Here is a 17,454-nt window from a genome sequence, read left to right on the forward strand (position 1 = left end):
AGAGTGCGTCGTACAGTCAAAAACTGAAAAATGCACGAGGTCTGCTTTTCCTGATAGCAGAGAGTATCTGAAATTATCACCTAATACTGTAATTTGTGTACTCCACGTATACTAAGGCAAAGTTCGCGAGGTATTCATGGACTAAACTCTACTTGCCATAGAGATCGAACACGTCACATTGCGTGACATGCAAATTGCAATGGAATGGCATACATGGTCTAATGCCTCAGGCTGAACCTCTACTGCTAAGCACATAAACCCATAAAATGAAGCAAGTCTGCGAATTCATCATACATGGCATTGTTCCCCATGGGCACATTGTGGGATACAGTTTCATTAGCAGTTTTCGTGGTGGGCAGTTTAGTCTGGGCACCCGCATGCCAATTCAGCTGCCATGATTTCGCTCGGGGCAGAGGGTTGGGGAAATAACCCTTCATCGAACGGAGCGCCAGATATGATTTTAAGGATCCTCCCTCCAATGGTGATGATGGATACACTGTCCAGTATTTAGGCGCCCAATATAACCAATCCTACGTCAGAAATTGGCTAATTGCTGGGTCTCACAAATCTCCCCCTTGGGACTGCTACGCTGGACGACCGGTCCCATAATGCTAGATTTCTAAGCCGGCAATTCATGGGATATTGGCGGGAATTGATGAAAAGTGTGCCTCCCTGGGTACGATTATTCAGCCGGAGCGCTAGTCCAATCATCATATCTATAGCTACAGGGTAACCCGTTGGGGTCACATATTAGCATCTGCGCCTGCACCTGCATCTTGCTATCAACCACTGTCGAATGTGTAGAACAAGTCTAATATTGGAAAGGTGGGTTTTGCATATTTGAGAAATCATATTTCGATTCATTTTTCTTCTTGAACCATTTCCGCGTTTGGGTCTAAAGTAACAGGGCGCCTTTTGCTCTTTGGGCCGGAGGTGCCATTATAAAATGTCGTCACGCTACTCCGGCCGCGATGCCGACCCTACGCCCCTTGGACAGCCATTGTCATTTCATTTCTCGACTAGTGTGGCTCTCAATCGCCTGATGAAGGCCGCTGTACGTCAAGTTTCATTCCTCAACTCTGAACTATTGACAGCGAAGAAGCAAGTGTGAAACTTGTTGGAGTTGTAATACTGAACCAACTGCCATCAGATGACCGAGCAGATGTGCTCCTGGGACGAAAATTTTGCAAAGCGAGGTATTCCTTCGGAAGAACTGATCAATCTGTATCGAAAATGGAGTGGTGGGGGTTGGGGAATGGTGGTGACGGGCAACATCCTCATTCATCCAGACCATCTCGAAGCTAAGGAAAACCTTATCGTCCCGCTCGATGCACCTTTTTCGGGGCACCGTTTCGAGTAGTACAAGAAACTGGCAGAAGTGGGTAGAGCAGGCGGTACACTTCTCCTGGGTCAGCCCAACCATCCGGGCCGGCAGATAAGAGATGAACTCCAACCAAATCCAGTAGGCGCATCTGATATTCAGCTGGTCAAGGGCTACTACGGTGTCAAGTTTGGCAAACCCCACGCCGCCTCTATCGAAGAAATCCACGAGATAAGGGACAGTTTTATCCACTGCGCTGTCTACCTGGATAAGGCCGGCTTCGACGGGATCCAGCTGCACGGTGCTCATGGATACCTCATCGCTCAGTTTCTGTCTCTAACTACCAACAACCGAGAGGACATGTACGGAGGCTCTCTAGAAAATCGAGCACGCCTTGTCACGGAAATCGCTGATGGTATTCGGGCACAAACAAGCCCGAGCTTTGTCCTGGGCATCAAAATCAATAGCGTCGAATTCCAGAACTCAGGTTTCTCTACGGCGGAGGCTGCAGAACTGTGCGAGATCCTCGAGGCCCATACCTTCGATTTCGTCGAGCTGAGCGGTGGCACATACGAGGAGGACGCCTGGTATCACCGAAAAGATAGCACTCGGGCGCGCGAGGCCTTCTTCATCGAATTTGCCGAAATGATCGTGCCGCACATGAAGAAGACGAAAGCCTTCATCACTGGAGGAATTCGCACCGTGGGCGGCATGGTGGATATTCTGAAAACGGGGTTAGATGGTATCGGTCTTGCCCGGCCGGCGTCGACGGAGCCGGAACTGCCAAATGACATTTTTACCAAAGGGGTAAAGGGCTGTGTCAAGCCCCTGCTGGATGAGCAGAATTTCGGTAATGGGTTGGCGTTGTCACTGGCACAGATGCACCAAATAGGTAGAGATGAGCAGCCGATGGACCCGACAGATGAGAAGGCCATTGCGGACCTTGTGAAGAATATCGCCGCGAGAAGGGTTAAGTGAGAAAGATGAGAAACGCTTTGCCTGATGACTGAATTTCATGTAGGTAGTGATTTCACTTTTGCCGTAAACTGACACATGGCCAAACAGCCATGGCAGAGGACTGACTGTTTCTTTTCCTGCTAGGAACCCAGAGTTTCTGAATCGATTTTTCGACGGGTGAACTTTGTGCGACCCGCTTCCTCCTCTTTCATATCTACTGCTTCTATTTTCAAAAACCTCTATTTGGACTTTTGCATTTCTCGGTGTGCAGGCGAAGGCAGTCATTGCATTCGCATGTCGGCTTCTCAGATGGCATCTTCCGGCTTGGTTAGGGAGGTAGTAGGGTGCCTAGAGCAACTGCCTTGTTCGGAAGTGGTTATAGGATCAAGTGGAGTAATAGTGAAGATTTTAGCATATCAAGATGACTCTTAACGAGTAAGGCATGAGAAGTTAGCTTGGCCGAATTGGATCTTCAATGTTGACACTTGAATGTATGACTGGCCGTGCTTCTAGCAGCACAAAGAAACGTATCGCAATGTTGGAAGGCTAGTTGAGAACTTTGTGCATTCTGTTAGGTTGAAATCACTGCACAGTGAGCTGTGGATTATGCTGTAGTAGCATGGTTTCTTTGTTCTGTCAATGGTGATGTTAGGAGTGAAAGGTGAATTTCTATGAATAGTGGTCATCTGAATTGCGACTAAATAGATGTGGCCGAATTAGTCACATGGATCCTATGAGATATATAGATTTTGAGAGAAAAACCGTAAGCATGTTCACATGACCATAAATGGTGCACTGAAACAACTGCATGATTGCTGTGAGTGCATGGCTGTCTCTGCTCAATATTAATCTTCAAGCGAGGAATTTGCTTCAATATCTTCTTGAGTTGCATATCACCAAAATGCTGTAGCTAGCGCGCCATAGCGAACATAAAAAAAGAACTTGGAGACTTTATCCCTAAGAAGTATTTCAACCAGGCTACAGGCCAGCAAACTGGAGCATCAGGCACCCCTGGATACTTTCCTTCCTACACAGTTACTTTGGGGAAATGCTTTGTAGTCAAACCACCACTTCCATCTATCTATTAAACGATGATATACCAACATACCGTAGCCGATGTTACAGAGACAAAACTCCACCTTGACATGACCTCTCATCCTGCGGTTTAGCTGCCCCAAGCACCCAGTTCACCACATATATAGGCCAGTAATCAATAAAGAGGTACAGTAGTAGCTAGCAGGCATCGGAACCTACACCAACCTTGTTCAAGAACCCGTCAAATCATATTCAGTATATCCGGCCTAGGTGGTGGCTGCCCCCACCATGTCGTTCGCCTCGGCTCCTGGCCACAGCATGCAGAACGGCGCTCTGGTCGTGACTACAGAGCCCACCGTTGCCAAATCCTTTGTGTTGATTGGTCCGTGTAGTACCTGGCTCGGTGCGCCAGGACTAGTTGCGGCCTTGATGGCTGTTATAGAGTTCGTGAATAATTAATCAGCTACACAGGCAATTCACAGTGTGATAGATCAGCTTTGGCACTTTTTTGTCTCTGAGATTCTACAAAGTACTCGGGTCCTGACCGCAACAGTCAGTTGACCGGATGTTGGACCCTGTACATCAAATCCTCAGCGTACCAGCCGCTGTTATTGTCAGACGTGATCAGCACTCTAAAAATGTACAGCCAAGAGACATGTTTTTCTGGACTTCAGGCCCACATATCTTCACTCTTTGGCTTGGAAGGAACAGAGATATATTCAATCATATGCATTATTATAGCTTGCAGTAAGTCCTATAGGTACTTTCAACAATTATAGTACAACTAACAGATATAAAAATGTTTTGGTACACGAAATCTGTTAGTTATTTTGGCGTGGATAAGTATAGCGCTTTAGACGTGGAAGAAGCTGTCGTTGGAGTGGACGCGTGTTACAATGGTATGATGAAAGTGATTGCGTTGTTCACTAAGGAGAAGCACTCTGGGAAGATGGTGCGATGCAACGGGGAGATTTAGAACTGGTAAAAAATGTATACGCGATGAACCCGATCAATCACTGAAGGTGGAAATGGATTTGGGCTGATCAACATCACCAAATGTCTTAAAACGGACTGTATAAGACAAATAATATCCAAATTTATGCCAAACGACGAAATCAAAAGCAGTTATATCATGCGAGCTGATAGATTGCATATGATAGGTGGGAAGGTACGGCCAAGTACAGGGCTACAAAACCCCGCCCCAAAACCAGAAGTAACCATCATAGAAGAAGAAAAAAACATCCTTTTTTGGCCTTCATATAAATCTATGACGTGTAGAAATTAGCCTATTAGCTAGAGTTGCAAAAGCTGCGGAAGCGAACATATTGCCCCAGGCTGACTGTGATCCTCAATTCTACGCACTGTAAGGCGAACGATGCAATTTTGGAAACTTTGGCATAAAAGGAAAAAAAAGGGAAAAGCGGAAACTAATGGATAGAAACTTTATCGTGTATAGACAAGTCAAAATGCTACGAGAAACTAGTATAACGGACTGCTATAGACCGTATATATGGAACCAAGCCCAGTCTGTCGAGGGGTTGAGGGAGGGGCGAGATGTGTCGTTCATTATTCCTAGCTTTCCTAAAAATAAAACAGAAAAATTACCTATGCCCTTGCAGAAATGTTGCATTGGGAGTCAGACGATTCGTATGCTCTTGTTTTTCGTGCGCTCTGGGAGTACTTCTGGCACAGGCCCCTTTTCGTACACCCGAAGACCAGCTACCGGATGACTTGAGATGAACGACAAAGCGGAAATGGTCCAATTAAGCACCATTGCAGCAGCATAATCCACTCTTCTGAGGAAGGTTGATGCCTGGCCATGAGTTCAAACATCCATAGATAGCATCAATTCCTGCGCACGGTTAACTGACTAGAGTGTTTCCTGCCGCAGTCATACCCCAGGGGGTAACCCACTGCGTTAGCTGTGGGTCAACGAAATCTATCTGTCATTTTTGACCAATATTTCCGAACTTCACCAATTCACAGCAAATTCGAAAGTATCTCTCAAAAGTATGAGTATAACGCTTATAAGCATGTAAGGACGAAGCTAAAGTCGGCTTCGCAGCCACCACAGCCAGCGCCAGAATTTGAAGAGGATAACGGAATGAAGACCCTTTGTCAATTATACTTATTATATTCGAATTTGAGCGAGAATAATGTGTTCACGATGACGTACAAACCCTATAGTACTTACAAAGTGGCCCGCACTTCCAACCTAACATATAGGATTATAGCGAATTGAGGTACGCGCCTTTGCTCTTCTATACAGTGTACACATTTACTAGGGAGGTACTGGCAGTTTGGTGCAGATTACTAGTATTCGGAAGTACCCTCAATAATGACATAGCTGGAAAATGACAGATAGACATCCTTGACTCACTGCTAACGCAGTGGGTTAAACCGCCGTTTTTAGCTTGACGAGAAGTGGAACAGATACGGCCGATGTTTTCCTGCACATACAAATTGCCCTAATTATAGCTGAGGTGCGTTTCTTCGAGGATTCGGCTAGTAATTTCTTCATTAAGTATCTAATCTAGAAACACCTCTTAATTAGGGGATAGTTATTACTTAGTTTAGTAGGCTCAGCAGCGTTCTTACGTACTACAGAGGCGGTTTATAGGGTAGAAGGAGTAACGCCGTACGATCTGGCCGCTTTTCGTATATAAGTACTGTAACGGGGTAAGGCCGGACATCAGGGAAATAGGTTACGGGGCTAGGAGAAAGTTTATTTTCTCTTCTTGAAGAGGCACAGAGGCAGAGTAGGACACGAGTCCCCCATCTTCACGCATCTCTATCCTCATCTTTATCTTCTTTATTTTCACCTTCGCTTTTCAGTCAGTTATTTAGTTATTCAGTTATTCAGCTGTCATCTTGCTCTGATCAGATTAATCCAGTACTAGAGAGAGCTTCAATTCGACTCCTAGAGCCAGACGTCTTGTTCTGAAAATTACCCCGTCACAAGTCTCCAAGGCATATCCGACCAACTCACGCACCAGACGTGTAATGTAACGGGGTAAGGCCGGACATCAGGGAAATAGGTTACGGGGCTAGGGGAAAGTTTATTTTCTCTTCTTTAAAGGGCACAGAGGCAGAGTAGGACACGAGTCCTCCATCTTCACGCATCATCACCCTCATCTTCACGCATCATCATCCTCATCTTCATATCATCATCTCCTTCTTATCTATATCTTCACCTTCGCTTTCCAGTCAGTTATTTAGTTATTTTAGTTATTCAGCTTATCTTTACGTTCGAGATCCTATTATCACGATACGAGTCTCAGAGGCACATCCGACCAACTCGCGCACCAGACGTGTAAGAGCTTCACTCTTATAACCAGTACCACGATCTTCGTCTGATAAGACCAACAGATGGGATCTGTTGGTACTGGAGCCGTCTGTTCAGTGTGTTAGGTGGTAGGTATATCCTACTGACCGCCTGACCCCTTTTCAGTAAGAGCGAAGCTCTTACAACCAGTACGACGTTCTTCGTCTGATCAGACCAACAGATGGGATCTGTTGGCACTAGAGCCGTCTGTTCAGTGTGTTAGGCGGTAGGTATATCCTACTGACCGCCTGACCCCGTTTCAGTACCTGATCCTAGTACTTCCCTCATCTACTATACGAAAAGCCGAATACGAATGGCTTTAAACGTGACAAATGCGATTCGTTGGCGTAGCGTAGGTTGCGATTTGAAGGTGCGATTTGGAGGTGGGGATTCGAAAGTGGGGCTGTCCCACTACCCAGGGTGTCTGACTTTCGCAGGAAGCACTCTATAGGAGTGTCTCGCCTGCTTTTCTTAGGGGGCTCTCAATGGACGGGTCTCATATATCCTTCTTACTATATTCTAGATTGACACCGGCTGCGTATATGCTTTAATCTGTGATGTTGGAAATCAGATATGCCGGATCGAGTCGAGTGGAGGACTAAATGTGCAAGAACAGATATTCTGCATCGTACGATTAACACGCGGCTCCAATGAGCGAGATCATCCATCTATATGTCCTACGCTTATCTAGTCTGACTGGCCAAACTAGTAATCTCTAAGCAACTGATTGCACCCATTTATCTGTGTTATGGCATTGGCCTAGATGGCCCTAAGGTTAGATATGCAATCTGTTTCAAAGCAATGAGCTCTATACTCCCACTACCCCCTTCGAGACCCCTCCCCGGATCGGTGACTACTCAAGTTAGTACATAATATTACTCCTCTGAAAAGTAGATATTTTGGGGATTTTAGCTGTCGGCACCAATAGCCTGGAAAATATCAAGTAATAAGTCGGCAGGACTTACCTAATCAGGCTAGGCCACATTAATTATCGCCCTGACCAGCACTTTGTGTTTGTTCTCCAAGATTATAACTTTCAATCAGCCGGTATCAACTGTAATCGGCCTCTTGAATTTTTTCCCAATCCCAGCCCAACCGATTCTGCAGTCTCTTTGCTGTCGTCAGCTTACAGATGTCGATGCAAGTCGAGCATCAGAAAGATGTTATTCCTCGGCACCGCCGCTCGGCATCGCCGGCATCGCCGAGCGAAGCGGGAGAGGAACGGGTACCGTCTTGGCAGGGATGGATGCGCGGCTCTTGGGCAGTGTCTTGAGTCACATTATCAACCCCACGATGTCATCAATATGCGGGTCTGCGGGTTCTTGGTAGCCACAGGCCCCTGGGAGTAAGCATGACGTCGCATCTTGGCGAAGCTTGTTACGCGAACCGATTTGAATGCCAATGCCTCTCCATGATAACGTTGCCGGCGTCGAGAGGAGCTTATTTGGCGCGTCTTAAAGTCAGGATCCGCTATGATAGCCGTCGCGGCCCTTAAAAGAAGGGCGACTCATGCTCTCTCAACATTTTAGGCTCGTTCTTTTGTATTCCTCCTCACGTCCCACACGAGCCGATTTTGTTGGCCGCATGCAAAAGAATCTCGACCGAAATGGAGGAACCACAAGAACTTCGTCGCCACAGCAATGTCGACGACTTGGTGACTCTGGAGGCGATGGGACATAAACAGGAGTTACAGCGGAATTTCTCCAAAATCTCCATGTTGGGTCTGGCTTTCGCCATTCTAAACACTTGGACCGCTCTTTCGGCTTCTATCACCCTAGCCCTGCCTTCAGGTGGGCCCAGCTCCGTAATATGGGGGTTGATTGTGGCTGGCTTGTGCAACCTGTGTCTGGCAGCGAGTTTGGCTGAATTTCTCAGTTCCTATCCAACGGCAGGGTGAGTGGTTCCTTGGTCCGCTTTGTTTACTTCTTGTTGCTTCTCACTAACAGGCAAATGGCAGCGGGCAATATCACTGGGCTGCCATTGTCAGCTCGAGTCGCTGGTCCCGTGGTATCAGTTATGTCACAGGCTGGATCAACGTGTCGGGCTGGGTGGCTTTGACGGCCACAGGACCCTTGCTTGGCTCAAGTTTCGTCATCGACATCATCACGTTCCTGAACCCCAGTTACGAGTCGGCAACCTGGCACGAGTTCCTCATTTACATCGCCTTCACGGCTATTGCCTTAATTATCAACACCTTCGCCACACGACTGCTTCCCATGTTTAACCAGGCTGCCTTCTTGTGGTCAATCGCTGGATTCATCATTATCAGCATCACCATTCTCTCGTGTGCGGCCCCGAATTACCAAAGCGGCTCGTTCGTTTACGGCGAGTTCATCAACGAAGTTGGCTGGCCTGATGGAGTGGCGTGGATGCTTGGATTACTTCAAGGAGCATTCGCGTTAACCGGGTTCGATGCGACAGCGCACATGATCGAAGAGATTCCTAATGCTCAGATCGAAGGGCCGAAGATCATGTTGTATTGCATCGGAATCGGCATGTTCTCTGGCTTCATCTTCCTCAGCTGTTTGCTGTTTGTTCTCAAGGACATTGATAACGTCATCGAATCAGCCGCCGGCCCTCTCCTCCAGATCTTCTTTGACGCCACGGGGAACTCGGCCGGGAGTGTTTGCTTGCTCATCTTCCCTCTCATCTGCATGGTCTTCACCTCGACTGCATTGATGACGACGAGCGCGCGTATGACGTATGCCTTTGCTCGGGATCGAGGACTACCCTTTAGCCGCGTATGGGCCAAGGTCCACCCCACACTGGACGTGCCCCTGAATGCGCTTCTGTGGACTACCGGATGGGTTATCATCTTTGGTCTGATCTTGCTGGGATCCAGCAGTACCTTTAATGCGATCACAGCAGCATCTGTCGTCGCTCTTGGGGTTACTTACGCGATCCCGCCTGCCATTAACTTGCTCCGCGGTGGAAACATGTTGCCTGAAACTCGGTCTTTCAAGCTCTCTACCCCAATGAGATGGTTCTGCAGTTTGGTAAGTTTGCATACTTCCCAAGTACTGAAACTCTTGAATGCTAATCAAATACTTCCAGGTCGGCATTGCTTGGTCCATTCTGACTACCGTCTTGTTCGTGTTCCCGCCGGAACTGCCAGTCACCCCTGGCAATATGAATTACTGTATTGCGGCATTTGGGATTATCCTGTTTATTGCCGTAAGCACTTGGATTGTCGACGGCAGGAAAAATTACCGCGGCCCGCATGTGGATATTGACGCTCTGGTCAAGGGCGCGGACAGTGCATCCGTGGATGAGACGAATCCTACTTTTAAGGAGGCAATGAAGAATTAGATCGTGTTATCGGTATCAAGAATTGGACTCTCGTGTGCTTGTTGCTAGAATAACCGCCAGATCACGATACTGGTCCTTGATCGCACTTGGACTTTTTGAGACTTGCCTCGGATCCGTTGCACTGAGGGAAGCTTGGCCACAGGCATATCGGAATGCTAATGCGTAAGCAACGTTCAAGGTCCGATGTTCGCTTCGTTCAAATGGACGAAGACCAGGGCATAATTCAAAGTATCATGACAGTGACAGAAATGAAACAATCACCCCACATGAGACACAGCCCAGTTGCCAGTTACAACAGTTGAAATCTTAGTGTTAGATTGTTACCTATGCATGGAGCTTTGAAGTGGTGCATTTGAATACTTTGAAGGGTAGGCCAGAGCAACTTCCAATATTGTATACTCAGTTGCTGTTGAAACCTACCGAGGCTGCTTCTCAATGATAATCGCATGTTTCAGGAGTAAAGACCCAAGCCAGACAGGTGAACATCTCGTGAAACATCGGGTCTGTATAGTCCTTATGTCCAATCCATTAGTCGTCAATGGAGTGATACTGCTGTCGTTCAAATATTCTTTTGTCACCTTCTGTCTCCCAGAGTATTTCCACTAGTTGAGAAAAACCAAGGAGATCTACACAAGTAGCACCTCAAGGACCTGAACGAATGTCGCAAAGAAACGTAAAAACAACGACTGATTCGTCAATCCCTTAACTCCATCACGAGGTCATGTTTCGGACACAAATAAACCCAACCCCGTCCAATGATTCAGTCGACTGCGGATCGCCCCATCTCTCAAGAACAACAAAAATACACCCCAAGTCGCAGCAGGATATGCCGTTGGGAAACCCGGTGCCGGCGAATACGGGTTTGAAGTCTCTTTCGCCAGCCTCAAGCGATTCCATCGCTTTGCGTCGGGGGTCAATGATAGTGCCTAGTCAATTCTCCTCCGAGTTGTCTCCCTTCATGGGCAAGAAACCAACTTCTGTGGCTTCTGCCTTCATCTCACGCCTAATGATGGAGGAATAAAGTATCAGCACACCTACTGCACCACAGACGGGCCCCTCTGGGACTTTGTCGCTGTAGCACAGATACCAACTTCCTGACTGACATGCTTGGACATGAACTTTACATATTACTCCGTTAAAGTCATCCAATTCTGGACCCACGGGCCGTTCTGGGAAGGATTGTGCAAGTTTCTAGTACCTGCCCGACCCCTAATTGTGTCATGTGCGGTGCGTCATTGGGTTACAAAGTCTGGCGGCCCACACCTGGTTCCCAGTCCTGCCGTGAGATTCACTCAAGAATCTTATACAGCGTTGATGATCCATTACCAGGAGGAGACCGATTGCAAACAAGCACATTGCAAAATATTTATTTTTGGGGCCTCCCAAGAACCAAGCACCTCAGGTAATGCAGACCTGACGCATAATGATGTTGACGCAAACTTCGAGCATCGCGATGCTGAAGATGGTGAAGATTTAAATGAGGCTACCGATGCTTGCACCGATGAAGCATCCGACAAGGGATCTGACATCAATACCAAACAAAGAATTAACGCTGAATATTATGGTGACTTCGATGGTGATCATGGTAGTTCTCCTAGGGCATCGAACTAGCGGGATTGAACTGTTCTACCTCGGACAACATTGAGGTCACTTCACCACCGTTTACAATGCCACACGGCCGTTGAGACCTCGCTCTCTCACTAGAGTATCGAGATTATCAACAAAAATTCGGCTTCAAAAGCAAGTCTGAAAAGCCGAAACCATTCACGAAATTAGTATCAGTTCAGACGTGAGTAACTATAGGAGGCCTATGCTTTCTTGAAGCGCTATGTTTTGGTCCTGATATTTAAGAGCCTGGTAGCGTATCGACCAGGAGCGCATTGATTTCAGCAATGAATGTTCCAATCAAATGATTATCGTCAATCACTTTTCCTTTAACGTCTCACGTATCATAGTTTCTTGAACATGGCATATGAGCGAACCCCAACACCAGCCACGACAGCAAATAAGAGTCGTATGTTGGTAGATTGATCGCATGGCAAGTATGAAAGCTATGCCCTTGTCTGAAATCAAATGAAGAGCTGCCCCAAATTTGTAGGTACGCCAACTGCAACGATCTTGAAATTTGGTGAAGGTTGAAGGGTAGGGGAAGCTCGCCCTTTACTATTAAGACGTTAAGGGTGTACACATACTAGGCACATGATTCGATCGAGGTAACCAGGATAATAAAGATAAGTAAATCGGTCTGCATTTCGCAACTGCAATTGAAGTTAACATTTTGCAATTTAAGCATACATCATCTGGTTGCCTTGACATTGGGAAGACCCCGCTAGCTGGATGATACTTCAGATAAACACATATACCTTATGCAAGCCGGTGCTCCACTTTTAATGATCGCAAGGCTGATTTCAATCCAACTTCGCGACTTTCTCATTTCAAGCCTTCTTTGACCACACCAAGGTACTTACTGTAAAGTGGTTTTGAGGTCAACCCTGCAAAAGCAGCTCTATCACCATGGCTACCGGCCCATCCATCGCCACGTATGTGTCATTGCACTCCGACACATACATCCCTGGCTTTGTTTGTGTCCCTATTGCTAACCACTGCATTCCGTGAATAGCGTTTACGTCCGTAATCTCGAGGAGCGCGTCAAGCCCGAGCCGCTCAAAGAGGCACTGAGGACCGTCTTCTCCGACTATGGCAGCATCATCGACATCGTTGCCAAGACGAATCTAAAGGCGAAGGGCCAGGCGTTCATCGTCTTCGAAAACCCCGACGCCGCCATGCAGGCCATCGAGGAGGTCCAGGGCTTCGAGCTCTTCGACAAGCCGATGCAACTTGCACTTGCGAGAACTCGCAGCGACGCAACCGTTATGAGCACCGGCAACGAAGAGGAGTTCGAGTACCACAAGCGGCGGAGATTGGCAGAGAAAGGTGCGTTCTACGAATGGATCTACACCCGATTGGCACTGTTGGATCTACAGAGAAGACGTTGGCTGACATTTACTAGACAAGAAGAAGGCTGCCGAGGCAGCAGAAGAGCAGAAGCGGCTCAAGCGGGTAGGCGCTGCACCGCCCGCCGACTTGGCGAACCTTCCAGCGAAGGCCGCTCGTGGCACGGGTCTCAAGGCTACTGGACCAGCTGCCAACACCGTCGTGCCAGACGAGTATCTACCGCCGAACAAGATTCTGTTCGTGCAGAACCTTCCAGACGATTACGATGTCGAGGCTTTGACGGCGATATTTGGGCGGTTCGAGGGTTTCCGCGAGGTGCGTCTAGTGCCTGGCAGACGTGGTATCGCTTTCGTCGAGTATGATGCCGAGGCAGGCGCCATTACGGCGAAGGAAAACACGGCGGGTATGCAACTCGGGGACAAGATGATGAAGGTCACCTACCAGAGACAGTAAAGGTGTGCGCAAGCCATTTTAGATACCCAGAGCACAGCAGAATACTTGTTTTCGCCTTCACGAGGTTTGCCGCAATCGCCAATTTTAGACAAGTTCTATCGTCGTAGTGCTATGAGGCGTTGAGATTTCAGAAAACGGTTAACTGGCTCGATGTTTTGAGGCCGCTCCAAACATAACATAAAGGCACCGTACTTGTAGGACCCTTCAAGTCGCCGTTACCTGGATATCCACGAGGGCTCATCACAATCTTGTGACCCAATGCCTTGTGGTAGGCATCTAACGCAGGGGTCTATCACGGTGCTGCAAAATGAAGTCGCAACCTGGCCATTGAGGCGGATTTACCATGTTTCGTGCGATGACTTCTGAAGCTGCCAACTCATCCAACAACAATATCTGGGCAGTTTTGCTTCTTCTTGTGTCTCCCAGTATCGCCTTTTCATGTCCTTCGTCGACCGACTATTGACAACCAACAATTACACTTCTGCATCTAACTGGGCCTGCGGGCAGGAGGGCGATGATACCGATTATGATGGGATTGAATGCCACCAAGATGGACGCCTTCACAATGCCAGTCAGCATCGCCAGCTTGGCCAGCCTGGCAATCGAACTGATCAAGCGGACGAAGCATCACACGGACGGAATCGGAAATGCTGTTCAGCAGCAGGTCGAGGAGGACCCGAATGACACCCGAATGTGCAATTACATGCCTTAAGCACAGTCTTGGGCCGGCTCGAAGACGGCATGCGATCTAACGATATTGGAGATACCTGCCCTTCACTCAGCAGTGAGTTTATCCCGCCGGGAGTACACATGGCCAACTTTCTGACACATACCCCATAGGGTTCTCCTACCGCTGCGATCTCTAAGCCTCGGACAGTCGCAGCGCGCCGTACCCACCGAAATTGGCGAGAAGGACTTTGACGATAAAGCTCTGCCACTGCCGACACTTATTTATTCGTCTTGGCATTTTGGTGATTGATCCGAAGACCTAGCGCATGGTTTCGTTCACTTCTCACTAGAGAAATATTTCAACAAAACGGAACGGCAATCTAAAGCATTAGAGAAATATCGTCATCTTTTACTGTCACCAGGCGCAACCGCCGGATTATCGAGTCGTTACTTTACCATCCGCAATGCCCTATCGTTAGGGTCGTTTATGCACGATACAGCCGTGGTTGCAGGAAAATTTCCCCAATTGTCGACAAAATGTTTTGCTAACAATTCAAATATAACGTAGTCCACGGTCCAATTGCACACTTCGGCAGATTTTCGTACGCTGCCACTTTGACCTGCGGTTTTTCACCACATAACTATGGTTGGTTCTTGGAATGAAAGTGATATGATTCTAGCATTACATGCGCTTCAATCTGATCCAAAATTAAGTGTACGTCGCGCTGGTCAGATCTATAACGTACCTTTTAGAACCCTTGCGTATCGACGCGACGGTAAAGCCGCTCGAGCGATTACGCGATCGCCAACGCAAAAGTTGACTCCCTCCGAAGAAGAGGCAATCGTACGACATATAACTGACCTAGATTCGCGAGCATTTCTTCCCCGATTGAGTGGTGTTGAAGATATGGCCAACCGATTACTTCGAAGTCGCGACGCGGGACGCGTCGGCGCAACTGGGCCTCGAGCTTCGTAAGACGACAACCAGATCTCCGGACGCGTTTAAATCGAAGGATCGACTATCAGAGAGTCCTCTGCGAAGACCCCGACGCGTATCGCGCGTGGTTTGACCTGGTACGGAATACAATTGCGAAATACGCGATCCAGGAGGAGGATATCTACAACTTCGACGAGACCGGTTTTGTGATGGGCCAAATCTCGTCCGAAATGGTCGTGACGACTTCTGATCGGCGCGGAAGGCCTAGAGCAGCCCAGCAAGGAAATCGGGAATGGGTTACAGTTATTCAAGGCGTTGGGTCGTCCGGTTATGCCCTCCCTCCGTACATCATTTTCGCCGGGAAAACCCACCTCTCGTCATGGTACGAAAACAGCCCATTACCGCCTGATTGGGTTATCGCAGTTACTAAAAATGGCTGGACTACGAACGAGAGAGGCGAAGATTGGATAAAACACTTCGATCATCACACCAAGTCTCGTACGAAAGGTACTCATCGCCTATTGATCCTCGACGGTCACGAAAGCCATCACTCGACCGATTTCGAGGTATATTGCAAAGCTAACAATATCGTCACGCTTTGTATGCCTCCTCATTCGTCGCATAAGCTCCAGCCTCTTGATGTTGGTTGTTTTCGCGGGTTAAAAAGAGCGTACGGAAAAGAAATCGAAGATCTCATGCGAGCACATATAAGTCATATCTCGAAAGAAGACTTTTTACCGGCGTTTTTAAACGCGTACAACGCAACTTTCACGGTTTCAAATATGCAAGGGTGGTTTCTGAGGGGTAGGAATAGTTCCGTACGATGCAGATTATGTCATATCACAGCTCGATGTGAAATTACATACGCCAACACCTCCGGGTAGCTCGGCTGGTCTCCCCGTCCCTTGGGAATCAAAGACTCCGAAAAACCCAACCGAAGCCCAATCACAAAGCGATTATGTGAAAAATAGGATTGTACGACATCAAAATAGCTCACCAACGTCAATTTTTGCTGGAATAGATCAGATTGCGCGAGGTACAACGAAGGTTTTGCATCGGCTTGCCCTTTTAGAAGGCGAGGTCGAATGACTTCGAAAGGCAAATGAGACCTTAAGTCGACGTCGCCGTGCGAAGAAAAAACAGCTACAGAGTGGAGGGTCACTTCGTATACAAGCTGGACAGGACCTACAGTCTCAACGAGAGGTTGATGGGCAGTTACATGACGAATTTCGTCAAATTGGTGGTCGTACGAGGCGGCGAATTGCGCGTGTACGGCGCTGTAGAATCTGCGGCGAGCCCGGACATAATGCGCGCACTTGTGGAAACGATGTAGAGACGTCTGAAGATAACGATTCTGAGTAGTTTCAGTTGATGATAGGCGTTGTGGTTGAATTAACTTATACATTGTCGTATAAGGTCTGCCAAAGTGTGCAATTGGACCGTGGACTACGTTACATGCAAGGTTTGGCATTGGCCCTTGAGGATTTTCTTCTCTGAAGCTACCCATAGAGAAATATAGTCTCGAATTCACTCAGGGGCACGTCAAATTCGATACTTATCAGTCGATGTTTCGAATGTACAACTACTTCGTAGCTGGTTTTAAGAACAAGAGATAGTGAATGAGGAACATGAGTAAATGAACAGAGTACCAGGACCTGTCAAACCAGATAATTCCTGTCATGAATACAAATTTATTTAACCCAAACGGAGAAGTGGTCATTTAAGCAGTAACGTCCCACACCTGCATCCGGGACACCCCCACATGTGGGACGCCCTAAAAATGACACTGTATATTATAACCATTAACTTCAACCTTTTTGTACACTTATTCTAATGCGACTACAATACAGCTTTCACCGTCACTAGGGTTTTCAGACTCACTAGACTCATCTGTACTATCCTCAATTTCACCAGCCTCGATTTGAGCCTTCCGAATAGCCTTGATATTAGTAAACTTCGAATTTGGGCTCATCTTGATCTTCCTCCGCTTTCTAGCCCTACTAGCCTCAAGCTCTGCCTCTATTGCCTCAATCTTTCGCTGTGCGACAGCTAATTGGTAGTCCTTCTCATCAAAGTCCTTTTGGAGCTCATCTCTCCTCTTAGGCGTTGACCAGGCTACTGCTGATGTCTCTAACGCCCAGTCCTGACTACCCTTACTATCAGAGTACCCTTTGCAAGTCTGACTAGGCTGTCTGATTGGTGCTGACGTATTCTCAAGGAGCAGGGGGCTCATAAGGGGTCTAGCTATGCTCGAAGGCCAGAGACCAGTATATTTCCATCCACTGATTATGTTCTTAGCGGTCAATGCTGCTAGACGTGCCTTTCTATAGCAGAGGAGAAAGTTTCTCTTCCCTACGACAGTAGTAGTATCCCATAGGTCAAGGTAACCAAGCTCCTTCTTATAGGCTGCCTTGAGGGGTCCAAAGACTGGCTGATCGAGAGGCTGGAGAACGTGGGATGTGTGTGGCGGCAAGAAAAGCAAGTGTATCTTGT

General features: G+C 47.7%; 3 protein-coding genes across 3 annotated transcripts; all 3 read left to right on the forward strand.

The window, feature by feature from the left end:
* Positions 1 to 946: 946 nt before the first annotated feature.
* Positions 947 to 2,299, forward strand: BCR38DRAFT_460207 (uncharacterized protein; the record flags this gene model as incomplete). Its single annotated transcript, XM_040862387.1, has 3 exons — positions 947 to 1,054; positions 1,151 to 1,349; positions 1,380 to 2,299. The coding sequence occupies 3 exons, from the start codon at positions 947 to 949 to the stop codon at positions 2,297 to 2,299; spliced, it is 1,227 nt and encodes a 408-aa protein (XP_040712053.1).
* A 5,945-nt stretch (positions 2,300 to 8,244) lies between these two features.
* BCR38DRAFT_412497 (amino acid/polyamine transporter I) lies at positions 8,245 to 9,947 on the forward strand (the record flags this gene model as incomplete). Its single annotated transcript, XM_040858701.1, has 3 exons — positions 8,245 to 8,531; positions 8,596 to 9,634; positions 9,693 to 9,947. The coding sequence occupies 3 exons, from the start codon at positions 8,245 to 8,247 to the stop codon at positions 9,945 to 9,947; spliced, it is 1,581 nt and encodes a 526-aa protein (XP_040712054.1).
* A 2,288-nt stretch (positions 9,948 to 12,235) lies between these two features.
* On the forward strand, positions 12,236 to 13,477 carry BCR38DRAFT_57949 (uncharacterized protein). The gene is made up of 3 exons (XM_040865490.1): positions 12,236 to 12,487; positions 12,568 to 12,881; positions 12,958 to 13,477. The coding sequence occupies exons 1-3, from the start codon at positions 12,462 to 12,464 to the stop codon at positions 13,353 to 13,355; spliced, it is 738 nt and encodes a 245-aa protein (XP_040712055.1). The 5' UTR covers positions 12,236 to 12,461; the 3' UTR covers positions 13,356 to 13,477.
* Positions 13,478 to 17,454: the final 3,977 nt, after the last annotated feature.

This window comes from Pseudomassariella vexata, assembly GCF_002105095.1.
Source record: "Pseudomassariella vexata strain CBS 129021 chromosome Unknown BCR38scaffold_13, whole genome shotgun sequence".
NCBI lineage: Eukaryota > Fungi > Ascomycota > Sordariomycetes > Amphisphaeriales > Pseudomassariaceae > Pseudomassariella > Pseudomassariella vexata.

What these genes read in the sequence shown, in the direction of transcription:
- BCR38DRAFT_57949 (XM_040865490.1), top strand. Translation starts at nt 12,462, where the DNA reads ATGGCTACCGGCCCATCCATCGCCAC. An exon ending in ACCGGCCCATCCATCGCCAC is followed by an intron (nt 12,488 to 12,567) that starts GTATGTGTCATT and finishes TTCCGTGAATAG; the next exon opens with CGTTTACGTCCGTAATCTCG. An exon ending in GCGGAGATTGGCAGAGAAAG is followed by an intron (nt 12,882 to 12,957) that starts GTGCGTTCTACG and finishes GACATTTACTAG; the next exon opens with ACAAGAAGAAGGCTGCCGAG.